Raw genomic sequence first — 20160 nt, 5'->3', positions numbered from 1 at the left:
TTTGATTATGAGGATTTTTATTAAATTACAGTATCTTACAGTTTATGTCCTAATAATAAGCTTGTCATCTTTAGGTTCATATGATATAAAAACCTACTTGGCCATATTACTTCTTCAGTTTCTTCTGGGCAGCTTTCTTCTTGACCATCTGTAATCGCTTCATCGCGTTGAGCTGAGATTCCTGTGAAGTCGGCCCTTTGAGGGAAGCTGAGGGAGAGCCGCTCGATTCCGAAGAGGTTTTGCTGGTCGTGCTCCCAGTGGGCCCAGACGTCCCGCTACTTCCATTCCCGCTTAGTTGGCTGCTGCTTCCGGGAACTAAGCTGCTTGGACTAGGAAGACCTACTTTGCTGACATTGTCACAACTAACTGAGCGACTGAGGCCAGTTTTGCCCAAGGTCAGAGGTGGAAGTGGCTTCAATGGCACAGTGGGCGTAGCACTGCTACTGGAACCTAGTTTGGAACCTATTCCACCTTTGGATGATGTTGCCAGACCAGTTAAACCCACAGGCTTCTGGTTGGCTGATGAGGCGGCAGGTTTCCCAGCACTGTTCTGTGTGGCTGAGCTCAGTTTTGCCGTTGAGGGACCTGCAGAGGAAGTTTTGGCCGCAAAAGCTGCCCATCCAGTTAGGCCACTGGTTGCTGAAGAGGAAACACTGGTACTGGAAGAATTTCCCGAAATAACCGTGGAAGTCTAAAAGAAAAAAATTAAATATTACATTAGAGCCAAGTATAATCGACACCTATCTAAGATCCTTGAATATAACAAGTTTAATTGTTAGACTTTTTATACCAAAGTAATGACTTGGGAAATTTATGTCATACCATCAAATTAGGTTTTTGTGAAGCTGATCTGAAAAACTACACAGAACAAAACTTATCCATGGCTAGTAAGTATTACTATTTCCAAAACAGGAAGTCTGGATGCCATATTCTTGTCAAGAAAATATACAGAATTCCTTTTTGGGAACTGCTTTTAGATTCAGCTATAAGCCTTACCAGAAAATCAGATTTAGTCCTTTAATTTATTTTTTTACCCAAATAGGTACTATCTAGCTCATTAAAACAAAGTCTAATTCTTTAGGCTTTGCCCCAAATGACAAGTGATCCACTTCAAAAATAGAATCCACTCTTAATGGACAAAAACACTTACACCCAGGAAATTCAGGAGAAGATACCTGAGATGAAGCGATTCACTCAATAATTATTTACTGTGTGGATGTCTGAGAGAAAGAAAACTGTTGTATATAAATTCTAAACCCATTAAAAAAAATGTTCTCCCAAATGTTGAGCAACAGCTACAGCACTGCAAAATATATGTAGAAGTATAAAGTTAACTATTTGGAAGTATACCACTTTTATGATATATTAAAAAGGTTTCATGATTTTAGTTTCATAATTTGTCTGTGCTTTCTGAAACTCACACAACAGATTCCTGCTTCCAAAAGAAGAATTTTATCAATTGCTTGGCTGGCTGCACAGTGACATTTTGGGTAGGACTGACTCACTCCCTGATGTATTTTTTAAAGGTACAACACATTAATTTCTCTGATTAACTTCCTTGGCTAATCAGAAGCTTACAGTGATACCAATGCCATTATGTAAATACATATTGCTCACATGCACATAGGAAACATTTTTTCACTTTAACATTAGGCACAAATGTACTTTGTTCAAATTAATTTTGAATTTAATTTCTTATTGACACTTTTTCTACCTTCATACCATTAAGAAGATTCACAAAAGTGTTAAGTTCACCCACATAGGTAAAAGATGAGGTTTCACAAAATAACATCCTACTTTTAAAAAAGGTAGTTATTATGCCCAAAATATATCCAGTTATATGTTGTATTTGTGTTGTTTGGGGGGGTTTTTCAGTTTGTTTTTGTTTTTTTGACATAGAGGTCTCACTTTGCTGCCTGGGCATAAGGGCAGTGGTGTGATCATAGCTCACTGCAACCTCAAACTCCTGGGCTCAAGCGATCCTCCTGCCTCAGGCTCCCACGTAGCTGAGACTACAGGCGTGTGCCACCACGCCCAGCTAATTTTTCTATTTTTTGTAGAAACAGGGTCTTGCTATGTTGCTCAGACTTGTCTTGAACTCCTGACCAGCAATTCTCCCACCTCAGCATCCCAAAGGGCTAGGATTACAGGCATAAGCCCCCACGTTTGGCTGAGTTACATTTTAGAACTTAACTCTGAAAGAGTTGATAAAACATTTTTAGCTCTTACAAGGTAGCCTTCAATATTGTCTCCATATAAACATTTTTAACCAGTTGAAAGGTAATCAAAATAGAGAGCTCTGAGATCTTTATTTTATGAGAGGAAGAATCCAGATTTTTGTTCACACCATGAAAATTGACAGGATGTTTTTTTACAGTAACATCACAAAATAACTATCTCATGAGGTTACCCAGAAAGGGAAAACTTTACATAAATCATAAATTCATAGAGGAATGCACACCAGTAATGAGAGAAAAAGTTAGTCAAGAAAGAAAAAGGACACAGGTGTAGTAAACTTTTAATTTTCAGCTATGAAAGATCTAATTTTTTTCCTTTTTTTCTATTAAACATTAAACTGCCTGCCATATGGCTACACGATTGTTTAACAAACTTCACAAAAGAAAACCCACCTAAAAAACATACCATACTCATGGATCAGCAGATTCAACATTGTTAAAATGTCTATACTACCCAATCTACAGATTTAATGCAATCCCTATTAAAATACCAACATCATTTTTCACAGATCTAGAAAAAATAATTCTACACTTCATATGGAACCAGAGAAGACCCCGTTATAACCATAGCAATCTTAAGCAAAAAGAACAAATTGGGAGGCATCAATTTACCATAGTAACCAAAACAGCATGGTACTGGCACAAGAACAGAGACAAAGACCAATGGATCAGAACAGATAACCCAAATATAAAACCATCCTCATATAGCCACCTGATCTTTGACAAAGCAGACAGAAACATACACTGAGGAAAAAAATCCCTATTCAATAAATGGTGCTGGGAAAATTGGATAGCCACACATAGAAGACTGAAACAGGATCCACACCTCTCACAACTCACAAAAATCAACTCACGATGGATAACAGATTTAAACCTAAGGCATGAAACTATAAGAATTCTGGAAGAAAATGCTGGAAAAACTTATGGACATTGGTCTACACAAAGAATTTATGAAGAAGACCCCCAAAAGCAATCACAGCAACAACAAAAATAAATAAATAGGACCTGAGCAAATTAAAAAGCTTCTGCGCTGGCAAGAAAACGATCATTACAGTGAACAGATAACCTACAGAATGGGAGAAAATACTTGCATGCTATACATCCAACAAAGGGCCCATAACTAGAATCTATATAGAATTCAAGCAAAGCAAGAAAAAAATCAAACAACCCTATTAAAAAGTGGGCAAAGGACATGAACAGAAACTTTTCAAAAGAAGATAGACTAATGGCCAAGAAACATATGAAAAAATGCTCAACATCTCTAATTATCAGGGAAATGCAAATCAAAACCACAATAAGATAGCACTTAACTCCAGCGAGAATGGCTTTTATCAAAAAGTCCCAAAACAACAAATGTTGGCGTGGATGTAGAGAGGAACACTTGTACACTCTTGGTGGAACTGCAAACTAGTAAAACCTACATGGAAAGCAGTACGGAGATATCTCAAAAAACTAAAAGTAGAACTATCATTTGATCCACAATCCCACTACTGGGTATTTACACAAAGGAAAAAAAAGACATTCTATAAAAAAGACACATGAACTCAAATGTTTATAGCAACACAATTCACAATTGCAAAGATATGGAAACAACTCAAGTGCCCATCAATACAGTAGTGGATTAATAAAATGTGTTACATGTATACCATGGAGTACTATTCAGCTATAAAAAACAGCGACGAACCTCTTGTATTAACCTAGATGGACTATTCTTCTAAGTGAAGTATCACAAGAATGGAAAAACAAACACCACACATACTCACCATTAAATTGGAACTAATTAATCAACACTTATGTGCACATGTAGAAATAACATTCATTGGAAATCAAGCAGGTGTTGGGGGGAGGAAGGAATGGGTAAATTCACACCTGACAGGTACAATGCACACTATCTGGGTGATGGGCACACTTATAACTTTGACTCAAATGGTACAAAAGCAATTTATGTAACCAAAACGTTTGTATCCACATAATATTCTAAAATAAAAAAAATTATTAAAATATTTATATTCAAAAAAACAAAACAAAACAAAACACAGCTAAAGTAATTAAAATGACCAAAGTACAAATAAGAAACCAAGTTCTATGTGTTTGGCATTGTATTTTAACGGCTTGCTGTTGCCTGGTGTTGATTTTTAACAGAATGACAGATGGTTTATAATACTGTCAGGACACAGAAGTAAAATAACAACAACAACAAAAAAATGGAGATCAAGTAATTTCTTACTATTTCAGCATAGAAAATAAATTTCTTTCTTTCTTTCTTTTTTTTGAGACAGAGTCTCTCTCTGTTGTCCGGGCTAGAGTGCCGTGGCATCAGCCTAGCTCAGAGCAACCTCAAACTCCTGGGCTCAAGGGATCCTTCTGCCTCAGCCTCCCGAGTAGCTGGGACTACGGGTATGTGCCACCATGCCTGCCTAATTTTTCCTATATATTTTTAGTTGTCCAGATCATTTTTTTAGTAGAAACAGGGTCTCGCTCTTGCTCAGGATGGTCTCGAACTCCTGACCTTGAGCGATCTTCCCGCCTTGGCCTCCCACATTGCTAGGATTACAGGCGTGAGCCATGGAGCCCAGCCAGAAAATAAATTTCTTAAGTACTTTTAACAATAAATATTTTCTTGCCCATTATCCTATTGGAAAAGCCATTTGCTTTTTACGTGTGAATGGAAACGATTTTTTTCATAGTACAAATTTATTCACTTTTATCAAAAGACAACAAAACCTCTTAATCAAAACAAACATGACTGCCAAGGCCTTAATTTATTTGCCATAAAATGATTTCATGTTGGATTTCCTAAAAATATACTTTAGTCGTAATGGGTTAGTATAAAAATCTACCAAAAAGTGATTAAATATAGAATATAGCAACTCTAACTACTTTCAATAAATTAGTTATTCTTACTTCTATTCCAATTCACCAAGTTCCTATATGACAAATCAATAATGAATATCCCTTGGGTATCAATTCTTCCTTGGTAAAATAAAAAATGATCTACAAATACAATCATCAATATCTTTCTCAGAATACTTTATATTCATATTCTTTTTCATCACACGAAGGTTCTTGAGCTTGCTACTTACAATTGCTTAGACAGGTATTATCTTTAGAATTTTCTCAAGTAAATATTTGAGAATTTGAGGGTAATATTTTTTCTTCCATCTCTAGTACTACACTTAAAATTGGAATGTATATCCCAGGAAATTTATACATATATATTACATACATATAATTTACATGTATATAATACATGATTATATACATACATATAATTTTTGTTATAAAATTAAATTAGAAAATTCTTTTATTTCATGATATTGAAATGCCAAGATATTAATAATAATGTAAACTTATTTCAAAGATGGAAATCTAGAAATGAGAAAGGTGATATTCTTATTCGATAATATGGTCCCTTAGTATAAGAGATGGGTACCATGAAAGTTCATGATAATTAAAGAAAAAGAACCAAAAGGCGAGAACACTTTTTCAATAGCCAGTAAGTAGGAAGAAAAAAAGCCATGAGGCCAATCAGCTTACACAGTATAGGAAGCAAAATTGTTGCTACTGATGGCAAAGGTACTTAGAATGTAATCCAAATTCCTAATTGGAGATAAGTATCTAACCACATAAGAATGGTAAAGAATATCATTTTGGAGTGATTACAGACTGTTTCTATTTGTGATAAAAAGAAAAGCAGCAAAGTTAGAGATTAAATACTACGAAATGTTCCTTTTCTACCTAATAGTAATGCAGCCTTAATTTCTAACATATAGCCATTTAGTATATAAAGTTTCCCATTAAATTTCTGTCAAGCAACTATTGTTTAGTCTACTAAATTAAGATGTAATCTCAGATAAAAATGGAATGTACTATACCTTAACTTCTGCTCTTTTAAATGCTAGAAAAGTTGTCTCTTGTTTGAGTTTCGTTTCTGGTTTCTTAACCAATGGATCTTTGACAGCTGGAGCTACAGAAACAACTGTAGTGGCTGGTTTCTGTGGTGGTTTCTGAGTTTTTTGTGCCTGCAAAAATCAGTGGATTAAATTAAATTAAAAGATCTTAATTAAATGCACACAAAAAGGATAATCTATCAGAGGTCACATCATTGAAGTGAAATGGGTCTCAACATTAAAAAATATTATGATGACAATGAATATATAGGCTCTTAGACAAATTATTTTTAACAACATATTAATAGTTTGACAGATTTCATTAATTTCTAAACAGTAAAGATAATATTAAGCTTTAGAAATCACACTGAATAGGGTTGTTTAAATACAATTTTAACAAGACAAACCAAACTGTTTTTTTAAAAAAGGAAAATCACAAACTACATGTAACTAGTTAGCTTTACTTACTATGAAGTACATTTATTTCTCATTATGGTTGGTCAAAGACTTAGGAGTTTTCTTCTTAGGGTATAAGATCCCTGAGTCACTAAGGGTAAGTTAAAACGTAGCTCAGATCATTTGTATGGTTTTAAATACAGAATGGGGAAGAAAAAATTATTGATAAATAATGAACCTTTTTGAGGTTTTTCCACACTGCAGAACAAGGCACACTAAATCCTTAGAGTTTAGAAATGCAAATTTCCATGTTCCAAAAGAAGAATTTATATCCACTGTTCCTTTATAAGCATTTTCAGTTTTATTTTGACCAGTAATTGATTTTTTTCCTTTATTTTATAACTAAGTGCTTTACTAAATTCTCCTATAAACTCTAATCATGTTTTAGGTTTTTAGTGTTTTCCAGGTAGATACTCATAACTATATAGACTCCGTGTTTAAGAGCACGGAGTCAAACAGAACGAGGATTAAAACCCAGCTCAACTAAAATATGTAAATCTCTAAAAGCCTCCTTCTCTTCATCTGTAAAATGATAATAATACCATCTATTTCGAAGGTAGGTTATGAGGCTGAATTATGATTATATAAGAGTTTAGCATAATGTCTGGCACATGTCGAGTCCTGAACACATTAGTGACTATTTAGTCACGATTATCTACAAAGGATAATCACGCCGAGTCCAGGAGAGCCCATCCACGCTGGCTGGGGAAGGGTGCTCCCAGCCAGCCATTCCACAGTCTTTGACCATCCTCATGAGTCCACAGAATACTATGCCAGGGAATTTATTAATAACTCGCTCCCATTTCTGGAGGCCTGAATTTGGCCTATTTTGTCCTTGTTTGGACATTCTTGCATAATCTTTTTTTTTTTTTTTAATTTTTATTCCCTCTCAGAAGGAACTTTTTGTGTAATCTTCTTGTGCTATTATTGTTAGCTGTACTATATAATTTTGACCCTTAAATCTTAATTCATGTCACTTCTTACATTATACACTTTCCACATCAAAGTACACTTACCTGCAAGCATCGCTTATGAAGCAGCATTCAGATTAAGAATATTAAAGACGCTGGAAGAAGACAACCTGTGGCAAACTCTCTCGTACAAGCAGGAGAGGAGGGCCTCTTACCTCTACTGCAAGACCACGCTACGAGAACGCAGCTCTCCCAGTGAATGAGAAACGCATGGCTCCGCGAGCACGGCTTTCAATCCCACACTGCCCTCTACCCGCACCTACCACTGCGGAGCCTGGACTCCGAAGACCAACCTAACCTGCGTATTTCAGCGGATGAAGACTCATCACGAAGCCCAGAAAGGACCTCTGCTGAGGAGATGATCTTTGGATCTTCTGCCTCCCTATTTTACCCAGCTCCCTTACAAACCGAGTAAGAGATGCCCAGAACCCTTTGTCCTTTGCTGGTAATACCAGTTTAGGGAACTGGGATATAACCACTGACTCAGTGCTGTTCAACAAAGGCACTACAACTCTTCTTTGGGTAATCGCTTCCTACACTGCAGAAGGCATAGAACTCCCCACTCAGGCCTAACTTCCAGCACGGCAGTAACCAAAATACCCACACAGTTCTAAATGCTGCTAAGCATGAGTGTTCTACGACCTTAGATTGAGAGCCAGCGCAATAAGTCATATGAGCCTCTCACTTGATTGAGGCAAAACCCATCATTAGGTTGAGAGAGAATCACAGAACTAAAGACTGACCCTGGAACCTGTAATACACCATCACAACGTTCTCAACGAGGTCCTCCTATAACAACGTATGTGTAGAACCTGCCCCAGCTGGAGAAAGGAGTGCAAGGAGAAAGAGGATATTAGATGCTAATTATACCATCTTTGAGATACCTCGGAGCAATAACCAATGAACACATGAGAATCTTACTCAAAGCAATTACAGTTAGAATGACTGGATTTAGAATCCCTGCTGTTCCAAACTCCTCTCTCTCAGTAAACTTTATGTTTACTGGACCCTGATCTCCAGGCTTACTTTGGATCACATCTTTTGGTACTTCCCCACATCTGGTCTTTGTGCGGCCTCGTCACGTTCTAGTATTAGCCACGGCTCCCCATTCAGTACTTTGACTCTTGGACACACACACTGCACCGACTGCTGATTTCTGGTACTAATCTATTAATACATTTTCTCTATCTTACTCATCTTACAATGGGAACAAGAGAATGCAAGATGTGCCCAGTCCTGTGCTCTGCTTTGGTGCTGTGCCAGTGAATAAGACATGCTTTTACTGGTAAATGAATTAGACATTTAATTTGCAAAGCAAATAAAGAATAAACATTATCCCAGATGAAGTGAAGAAGCTGAGAAGCAAAACATACAGGACACGAAAGTTTACCCACATATTCAAGGAATGACATACTTAGTCTGGCATGGCCAGAGTGTGTGGGTATATGGTGAGGCAGTGAGAGAGAAGGCTGTAAGGTAGACTTGGGTGAAAAAGAGAGAGACCATATATGCACCCTAAGGAGTATAACCTCATTATGTAAGTAATTGAGAGCCACGGGGCATATTTAAGCAGATAAAGTCAGATAAACATTTTAGAAGAATAATTCTAATTATCTAACTGCGGTGAGTCAAGTGGATTGAAGGGAAGCAAAGAGATTTCCTAAGGGGCTATTGCAGTAGACAAGTAATGATGGATTTGTAGAACAGGGTAATAAAAGAGAAATGAACAGATCTGAGGGATATATGAGAGGCAGAATTAACAAATCTGGGAAACAAAGGGGTAGGGAATTAAGACAGACATCAACGATAATGTTTTCTAGCTCAGGCAACTGTGGAAAAAAAACTGAGCAGAGAAGAGAACAATTTTAATTTTAAAGATGCTGAACGTAAAGTACCTGTAGGATTATCTAGTCAGCTGCAGAAAGAGGGTTAGAACCATAGACACAGATTTGGTATAAACTAAGTCACAAAAAATGGGCGAGAAAAAACCTGGAGAGACTAGTGCTTAGCTATTAGGAGAGTTACAGTGAAATAATAATACCTAAAAAAAACTTTGAAGATATACTATAGAAAGATTACTGTCACAACTTGTTTCTTTTGGCAATTATCAATTCTTAGTGGCTTCTTATCAATGCTCTGGAATGTACTATACTGCTCATTTGTAATAATTTTGGTCAAAACCCTAGAGAGCTAGTTTAAATAACAAACTAAATAAAAATCAAACTAAGCAGAAAAAATTGTAACTTGTCACGAAAATTTCCTGTTACAAATAAAATTAAAATCTGACCACTTTTCACTTCCTAGTTCTGATTTAACTGATTGAAAAGCAAAATAGATTATCTTTAATTTTTACTTTTAGCTAAGTACTTCTGACCTTAAGAAGACACATTTGGTCAAATTTATTCTGTGTAGAAATTCACGTAAGACATGAGAGCTCTTCTATGAAGAGTCACTAACCTAAGGCAAGGGGAGAGAGATGGGAAGGAGAGGAGAGAACAAGTCAATGAAGCAGAGAGCAGCTCCTTGATTTCTTTAAAAGGAAAATTATGAAATTCACTTATCATTTATTTCCTTTATAAATGGATAGAAGTTAGACAAACTATCCAATAACAAATGAAAACACGATTCAGTATGATATGAAGGGCAGTTACGTAAGTGAACAGTGAAAAGAGAAAACTATATTAGGAGAATGAGATAAATGGTCAAAGACGAGCAGAAGGGCAAGTTGAGGACAGAGCAATGCAGAGGGAAAGACAGAGGCACGTAATCCTGACCCCGCACACGCACGTTCCGTGGTTTCAGCTCACTCTGGAATTTTGTTTCCTCATCAGACTCGACGAAGACTGGGACTTTGTATCTAACCCCCCCCATAGTATGTTATACTATCTCTAACGTGTTTATAAATACACTGACATACTAGTAAGGAATATTCATAATCTGCAGGTCACCCATTCTGTTTGTTTATCTATATTAGAATAACCTAAAAGCTGAACAGAGAAAAATGCATACAACATGGTCTGGTCTCTAGGCATAGACACATCAATCTGTGTTTACTATGCATTACTATACACACAAACATTTACATAATCAGCTTATTTATTGTTTCAGTATCTTAAATGTTCAAATGTTTGTTTTGAAAGCACATACCAAGAGAAAAGTGAAAATAAAGAACATGATTCCTACCATTCTTTTCATCTGCCTGGTACACCGGGCACAATACCACACCAGGCGAGGGTCATTCACTTCCTTGTCTGTCACCTGGGGCTTATGGCAGTCTTGGTGGTAGAGATTATGGCACTCCTGACATTCAACTAATTGATTACCAGACGCCACGGTCATTTGCCTAAGAAAATATACCATTAAATATTATACTTTCTTGAATGCAACAATTTAAAGGCATTTCAGAATTGTTCTAGTAAAGTTTGGTATATTAAAAGGGAAAAAAGTTCCAGAAAACCAAAGAGCCAAAAAACCAAATCCATGGATTGGCACTTCATTCCTTTTAAAGCTAATGCTCAACCATTAATAAATATATAAGGTGCCTTAACTAAATTTGGCTATTTTCTCCTTGTCATTTCTCACTGTAATTTTTTTCTTTCTCTCAGAAGTTAGATTTTGACTAGTCCTACAACAGTTTCATAACATTTTCTTTGTATCTCTATTAAATTCCTTTAAATTAGTTAGCTACATGTTGTTCTACCTTCTTCATTAATATGAATTATCTAAAGGTGGGGACTGAACCTAATTATCTGCAGTGCCTAGCACACTGCTGTGCAGATCTAGGGTGTTCCATAATGTCTGATCAGCTGAATAGAATACAGCAATATGTATACAAAAAAGTATAAGTTCTAACAGCACAGAAAGCAATCACCATAGCCTTAGATTATTTTAGTAAGTCTCCTGGTGAAGGGAGATCTCTCTCCATTATTACTTTATCATTTATCTATAAAATAATAACTTTCACAGTAGATAAAGGCTGGAATAAACAAATATATGTGAAAACACTGAATCTCTAACAAATGATCCTATTCAGAAACACATTAACTCATTCTCTATTATGTTCACAAAAGCTTATAGTTATTTATTCACTCCCAACGCACCAGAATCGAACATTTTTATGATGAAAATAGCAACAAAGATGGCCAATCTTTTTTGTGCTAAGCAATGAAAGCCATTAACAATGAAAAATTTAGCTCCTGGCCTTAAGAAATTTATGTTATTTAGTATTACTATTAAGTACGTAGTTATTATTATCTAAGTATTATTATCTAGTTATTTCTGATTTTTAAAATGTATCTTTCACTAAGCAAAGTTATCTATGTTTTAATTATTCCTCCATGCTTGAAGACACCAATCAGAATAACCTACAAGAACCATTTCTTTCATTTTCATTATCCTTAGGAAAAGAGTTAATAGTGCTTTAGGAAATTACAGGTAACAGTGTATTTTTATAAATTTCATCAACAATTCAGAAAAAAAAAAAGCAACACAGACTTTTTAAAAAGAAAGATGGAATTAACTGAGCCTACTGAACAGACTCTTCCTTATTAAACAGTAATACAACAATCACTAGAACCCAAAAATGCAGAAAATGTTACCAGAACAGATTAAAGAAGCCATAGTCAAAAAGATACTCACCAATTTTCAGGATACTAAATTGCTATATTGGCAGTTCATAAGGCACAATCTACTTATCTCCTCCCCACTCCCAAACAGTAAAAAAAGAATAGAAAACACCCAACAATTGCTCTGATTTTTGGCAGGTGGGTGTGGGAGGGAGTTGTTTGCTGTTTGCAAAGAAACAAAAGGATCTGTGGCAAGGTACAGCTTACCTACAAACAACACAGGCCAATCCCATCTCCATGGCAAAATCGTCAGCACTGGTCTCTTCAAAACTGGAAAGGTCAGCCATAGCTAAATCCTTGCTGGTTTGGACGGTAATGGGAGAGGATCGTGTCTCTGGTTTCTCCAATCTAGGTTTCTTTGGAATATCGACTCCTTCAGTGATGTCTGATTTCATCTACAGAAAGCACACATCAGAATACAATAATGAAAGTAACATGGTAGAATAAACTTTAAATCACTGAGAGATGAATAAGAAGGACAGTATGTGACAATCAATTCCATTTTATAGATATTTTCATATAGTTAGGGACAGATGTGCACATTAGTGTAGAATTATAACTAATTTATAATCAATACATTAAAAGAAACCATCAAGATAGAAATAAATAAATTTCTTTGGTACTTTTCTTTGTACTCGTCTATCAAAGAATTCTGCAAGTTCAATGGATTTACTTATACTGCCTTTTTTCCCCCCAATAAGATGCTTTGAATTGAGAAAACATTCTCACTAATAAGGCTATATTTTATTCTGAATGTTTTAAATTATAAACTACTAATATTTAACATATATTGAAAGAAATAATGAGCTATGTACTAGTCATCCAGACTTCACACATTGCCATATTTGCTTCACAGCTAATTCTGGCTCCTTTCTTTAAAATATAATTGGTATACCTGTCAGCTTGGCAAAAATTAGAAAGTCTGATAAGACATGGAGAACTTAGAATTCTTATATTTTGTTGATGAGAACATAAATTTGGTGCATCCACTTTTGGCAATTTGGCAATGCCTAGTAACACTGAAGATGTTATATTGTATTACATCGACTTATAGATACACATCATATAGAAATTACTAACATGTTTGCAAAGAGATAAATATAAGAGGTCAATCACACTTCATTGCAATAGAGAAAAAGGAGAAATAGCCTAATTGCTCATCAGTAGGGAAAAAGATAAATGGCTTTATTTATAGAACGCTTCTGTATGGTAGCTAAAAGAAATAACTAGCTCTAGATGCATCAACATAAACTACAAAAGCACACTGTTATTCATACCTAACGGGTGCAGTGCACAGTGTATGGATGATGGACACATTTATAGCTTTGACTCAAATTGTACAAAAGCAATCCACGTAACCAAAACGTTTTACCCCCACAATATTCTCAAAAACAAAAACAAAAAAGACCCCACATTGTTGAGTGGAGAAAAAGCTACCAAAGAATATATACACACAGTATATCATTGATGTAAATTTAAAAGTAGAAAAAACAATGTAGCTTATGAATAGTCATTATTTAGTAAAAGTATGAAAACATACATACTATACCCCACCATGAGGGCAGGAGTCGCTGAAGATATATTTTAATGTATTTTTTACTAATTTCTAAAATCTTAATTACTACTTGTGGAAATCATTCAAAATAGACAATCCAAGGATTATCTGTGGCCCTGTTAAGGTGCATTCCATTCTATAACAACGTTCATGTTTAGTCCTTTATTAATACATCTTTCTTTCCTCCCTATCTTTTCAACAACTGTTCCATCTACAATCTCTGAGGTATGGATAAAGTTTATACTCAAAAAATTATGACACCCTCTAGGGTTCAAATATTTGTTGACAATGACTTCAGTAAACAGTTAAAAAAATTAACCATTTAATGTTAATAAAAATTTCTAAATTTTACTCATTTTTCAAAGTCAACATCTATAACTAGCAAAATATATTTACTGAGCGATTACTACATGCCTATACCCATTATTATAAAAGAAGTAGGCATAAAACATTGTTTATTTCTGCCTGTGGAACAACTGATTCACTCTTTTTTTTCTTTTAAATAGATTTAAAAAAATCTTACTTTATCAGCAGGTCTCTTGTCAGCTTCCTTCTTTACTTTTTCAGTTGTGAGGACCTTGCCGTTATTATTGCCAGAAGGAAGACTGGATGACGTTTTGGGTTCTGGCTTAATGGAGATAGTTTTTGTGCTTGGAATTTTGGGTGGTTCCACATCCTAACAAGTGAAATCAAAAAATACCAGTAATTATAAATTCAGACTATCTAATATATCATAAAAAACATATTATAAATCTAAGCAATTTTCACTTAAAAATTAAGATACTATGTTATAACCAATATAATCTCTTCTGAAATAACTTTATTAAGATATAATTGATACACAAACTGTACTTAAAGTGTAAAATTTGGTAAGTTTTGACATATGCACACATCAGTGACACCATCACTACAATCAATATAATGAACATATATCCATCATCCCCTCAAATTTCCTTGTGGCTATTTGTAATCACACTCTTGCAGGTATATATCCTAGAGAAACTGTGTCCCACATTCTACTCTCTAGAATAAACGTCTAGGAGGAAAATGACTAGGTCATATGGTAAGCATATGCTTAATTTTTTAAGAAATTGTCAAACTGTGTTCCAAAGTGGCTGTACCATTTTATATTTCCACCAGGAAGATATGAGAGTTTCAGTTCTTTCACATCCTTACCGATACCTGGCATGGCTGGTCTTTTTAATCTCAGACATTCTAATAGGTATGTAGTAGTATCTCACTGTGGATTTAATTTACATTTCCCTAGTGGCTAAGGATGTTGAACATTTTTTCTGGTGTTCATTTGCCAAACATATGTCTTCTTTGGAAAACTATTTAATAAAATTTTTTGCCCATTTTAAAAAATGAGGTTGTTTGTTTTATTATTGGGTTTAAAGAGTTCCTCTTAGATTCTGGGCACAAAGCCTTTATCAGATAAATGATTTGCAAATATTTTCTCTCCATCTGTGGTTTGTCTTCATTCTGTTTCAAACTTTGAATCCTTAGTCTTATATTACAGCTTTGCTAATACAGGTATTTGCTATTTGTTTTTATTAGTAGTATACAAAGTTTATGTATATAGTAGCTCCTTGGAATCCCTCCCGCCCACAAAAGAAGGGCATTTCCTCATCATTCTAAATAAAACTAAAATAGCTGACTGCAGCCAATTTTTCTGTGATAATCCGTAAAAGTACAGAAATGTAAATGCTTATGATATGTATCAGCTTCAGAACAGTGGTTACCTCTGAGGACGAAGAGAAGGGGAAGGGATGAGAAATGGGGTTTCAGTCCTATCAAGCAGGGCTTGACTTATTGTGATAATTGTTTAGACTGAGGTTTAGCAAACTGAGGCCTAAAATATAGTTTTTTAGTTATATTGTAACACATCTATATACCCATTCATTCATGTACAATGTATGGCTGCTTTTACGTTACCATGGCACAATTAAATAGTTGTAACAGAGACCACCTGGTTCATAAAACCTAAAATATTTACTACTTGCTACTTGAGAGGCTGAGGCAGGAAGATCACTCGAGCTCAGGAGTTTGAGGCCAGCTTGGGCAACATAGCAAGACCCCGTTTCCAAAAAAAATTATTTACTACTTAGTTCTTTACAGAAAGTATGTTGATCACTGGTGTAGACTTAGTAAAGCGATGGAGCAAATGTTAATAATGCAGATTAAACTGAAAAGTGTATCATGTGTGCAACAAAAAAATTGAGTATAATCTTGCAGTATCTGCGACGATTATCTAATTCAGCTAAGAAGTTGTTCTTTCCAAGCTTTTTGTTCAGGTAGGTACCTTTTGAGATGGACGGTAACTTGAATCAATGCCCCGAGCCAAAGATTCATCAAGCAGTGCTTTTAGCTTTTCAGCAGAATCTTTACTCTTTGAATGCAAGAAACCTAGTGCTTTCAGAAAAATGGGATCAAGTTCCAAGTTCACAGAGGCAGCCATTGCAAACACCTGAAGGGAAAAAAGAGGGAGAAGTAATTTAGAGACAATGTGCAATTACCTATGTCAAAGTTTTACCCATTTTGTTCTTTGTTTATAATATACTGTGTGCATGATACGAAATTTAAAAAGTCCAAAAGGTTATGACAGATAAAAGTAAATTTCCTTCTTATCCTGACTGGCATTATCTAATTCTTTTCTGCTGAAACAACCAGCATTATCAGTTTTCTGTGTATCTGTATCTATGGCAAAGTTTTAAATCCAGGTAAGCTTCTCCCTGCTGCAGAGCCCCTTCTTACCTGGTTTCAAAGATACACTTGTAATTTCAGTGCACAGAACTTGATGTGTTTAGGTCAGGTTCATTCTATATCAAAATTTCTTCTCTCAAACCTTACTTCCATAACAAAAAAAACGAAGATTTACTATGCATGTGTTTGTACGTGTAGGGGGTGTATAGGAGGGCAATGGTTCAGGGGTGCATTAAGTGATGTGCTGTAGAGGTTGCTTTTACCTCGACTATCTTTTTTTTTAAATTTTGCCTCCTTAGTCCTCTGCCCCAATCTTGAAACATACTGATAATCTTATTAGATCACTTTTAGATTGCAGTGTCTTATGTATTAACCTATTTTTAAAAAGCAAGGTCTCTGAGGGATGGTACCATAGCTGCTTAAAAAAAATATATATACATATCTATATATGTGTGTGTGTGTGTGTATATATATATGTACATACGCATATAATCTATCTCCCATAGAACCTATCATGATGTTGTGTCCTACAGAGCTTACAAAACAGCCAAGATGGATAAAGATATACATCAATGACTTACGAAATTTCCCAGCATTAAAACGTTCTGTTTTCAGTTAGTATCAATGCTATCATGTGGTTCTACTTCTGGTTGTCACTTTTTCAAATACCTCTCCAGGCAAAGAATTATTAAAATAAAAATGTATTCTTTGTGTTCAATCCTTTGATCAACATATTAATGCCACAGCTTGAGATCCTCTTCTGCCCTTGAGGTTAATATTAGAGTAATGCACATACTTGCTCTGCTACGGTTAAGAATCTGCAACGTCACAGCAATCTCCCATTTTCAGGGGTTTACGACGCCACTGACACTTGCTGTAGGTTCAATCTTGGCATATGAAAGCACAGCCTGAAAACGGGTTGTTTGTTCCCTCCCACCTACTTCCAGGTCTGAGAGGAAACACACACACACCCTAGGCTGTTTTTCTTAAGTTCCCAAGAAGGTATCAGTTATCTACTTGATAGCCTCAAAATTATTGTCAAATTCTGGGCTGTACTAAAACATCACCCAAATCACCCATGTAAAGGGGTCCAAAGGCCAATAATAGAAGGAAAAAGTAACCTCATTTCAAACTGTTGTATTGTAAGAACTTAAAAAGACTGAGAAGCAGCCTGTCACCTCTTAATATTGTATTATTACATACATCACCTCTACATAATGATAGGCACAGAAAGGTTATTTTTAAATTTACTCACGGGACTGGTCACCATATATATTCTGAGGAAAAAATATCTCCTCAATAAAACTTCCATGATTAAAAGGCTAAACCTGCCACTCTTCCAGAATGTACAAGGGGAAGAGAGCCTAATCTTTCTACTGATCTAATTTTATACAGCCAAAAGGCATAGTAGTTTACTTATCCTGTTTTATTGGGAACTGACAAAAGGGTTGATACCTAGAAGAATCCTTGTAATATATTAGAAAAAACCAGTACTTGAAATTTCCGTGCTGAAAAATGGAAGCAAAGTATATATTGTCATGCATTTCTATAATCGCAGAAAAAAGATTTATGCTACAAATTAGGTGTCAGAGTCAGCACAAGACTACAGAAGTCATCAGCACCAACATTCCGATTGGAACCTTGGAGTCGGTTCTTTTTATATGATCCTGCACTTACAAAACTTCACAGGCTTTGTGCCCTTGCCCTAAATTACTAACGTATCCCACAACTAGCCCAGTGCTCCCTGCAGTGGAATACAAGAGAAAAAATATTAAAATGTCTATTTAATTTTATTATTTAAAAAAGCTACTTGTATACAGGGGGATAATACAGTAGGTATATAATTGATGACTGAACACATATATATGAAAATATGTTTAGTTCTTTTACTCATGGAATAAATAAGAAAAGTCTGGAGGCCACTGCTAGACTATCTAGCAACTTCTACTTTCCACTTTCCCTCTTATTCATCATGGCTGCTTTAAGGTGCAAACAACCCGCCCCTTGCAAATGCCTGCAGCACTCTCATCCGGCTCAGCCCTCCTCCCTCTCCACGCTAACTTCATCACTTCATCGCTAGCTGCCAACCATCTTCTCGCCCCTGCTCATTACCAACACATTCCCCTCTATGTTCCACTTTTTCCTGAAGCACTTCTTTGCTCTTTTATGCTTCTCCCCAAAGACATCACCTCCCTTAAAACCTTCTCCAAAACCGTGTTCCTTTGACTTGTTTCCTTTCAATGAGCAAAGAGAGGTCTAAGGAGACCTTACTTTGTATTGCTGCTTTTAGAAAAATATTCCAAGACCACCATATGTCAACATCTTCCCTTGAAACCCACACCTGCGTCTTCGCTGTTACTAACGTATACATTTGCACCAAGCTCACCTTCCTGTTCTCCCCCTGCCGTCATCTTCAACAACGTTAGCATTTATACTGATGATCTTTTCCAACTTTCCATATTCATTTCATTTCGACCTTCAACCTCAAGAAGCTTCATCTTGAGGCAGCAAAATCTGAAACTTGCCACAACTATTCTTTTTGGCTACAATCTTCCATCACTCACCCCATCCCGCCCCCCAAAAAACCCAAACATTGGAACAGGAAAAGCAAAGCAAAACAAAAATCACTTCTTTCATGAATTGGGACTTGTCCAATATTCCTATCGGCCATACTCTCCTCCTAATCTTTCACCTGGCCTAAATTCATTAATCCCACCAGAACGTAAACTCCTGAAGGGCAGGGATTCATTTTGTTCACTGTTATTTCCCTAGTATGTGGAACTAACAGGTGCTCACAAATATTTATTGAATGAATGAACTAAGTTTTTGCATAAATGTCACTTTGAGGGCTTCTATGACCTCTCCAACTTAAATTAGATATTCATGCATAAATATAAACATATGCTTTCCCCTAGATCCGTTTTCCACACTACTTGCCAATTTCTAAACAAGTCCAAAGTTGATCCTCTGCATGTGCCTGAGTGAAGGAAACTGAATCTATTCACACACAGTGCAATACTGGGGTTGCTATTTCATGACAGCTCTAGAGAACTTTGTCGCTCGTGGCTCTGCAAGCTCTTGCAACCCCTTCCAATGAGCATTCTCTTAAAGATGCTGTGCTTTTTATTTCTCTACTCGGTTCTTGGTTCTGGATCACACTGATACTTCAGGGACTGGAAACGCAAGGCAGGAGAAAAGACCCCGAAGTGAGAGGAGAGCAGCTGAAAAGCGACAGCATGCAGAAAAGGAATGTCACTCCTCCGGTCAAAGAAAGCAAAGCACGCCGAAGGCCTAGCATGAGAGAAGGTCCTTGACAAGGAAGCCACAAGACGACGGAAGGAATGAGGGAGCTGCACAGAGAAGTCGCCAAAACCCCCCGCCGAAGGTTCGAGACGAGGTCCCCAACCGCGTGCCCGGGTCCGCAGCACCGCGGGGGGAAGCACAGCTCTCGCCGCGAGGAGGGAGCGGCCAGGCTGAGGCTCGCAACCGCCCGAAAATTCTGAGGTTTCCCCTCGAGAAGCGAGGAAATTAAGTCCCCTCGAAGCTACCCTCGCCCCTCGCGGAGGTCTCGAGCCCCCCGGAGGCGGCCGGGAGACGGGTCTCTCGTCACAACTCACCGCTCCGCCCCGCCGCTCCGTCCGTTCCTGGTGGCCCCCTCCGAACCTGTCCCCGCACCAGCCGGCTCCGAAAGCGGGAAAACAAACGTTCCCGCTGTAGGGCTGA

The 20160-nt window shown here is 36.6% G+C and overlaps 1 protein-coding gene across 1 annotated transcript; it reads right to left on the bottom strand.

The window, feature by feature from the left end:
* INTS12 (integrator complex subunit 12) lies at nt 1-20131 on the bottom strand. Its single transcript, XM_012655091.1, has 7 exons — nt 20055-20131; nt 16037-16201; nt 14258-14410; nt 12387-12574; nt 10738-10897; nt 6113-6259; nt 1-691 (listed from the first exon to the last, which is right to left on the bottom strand). The coding sequence occupies exons 2-7, from the start codon at nt 16190-16192 to the stop codon at nt 107-109; spliced, it is 1389 nt and encodes a 462-aa protein (XP_012510545.1). The 5' UTR covers nt 16193-16201; nt 20055-20131; the 3' UTR covers nt 1-106.
* Between the last annotated feature and the right edge of the window lie 29 nt (nt 20132-20160).

The sequence above is a fragment of the Propithecus coquereli genome, unplaced genomic scaffold, assembly GCF_000956105.1.
Source record: "Propithecus coquereli isolate 6110/MARCELLA unplaced genomic scaffold, Pcoq_1.0 Scaffold46, whole genome shotgun sequence".
NCBI classification, from domain to species: Eukaryota; Metazoa; Chordata; class Mammalia; order Primates; family Indriidae; genus Propithecus; species Propithecus coquereli.
This window is presented reverse-complemented; position numbering and strand designations above follow the sequence as displayed.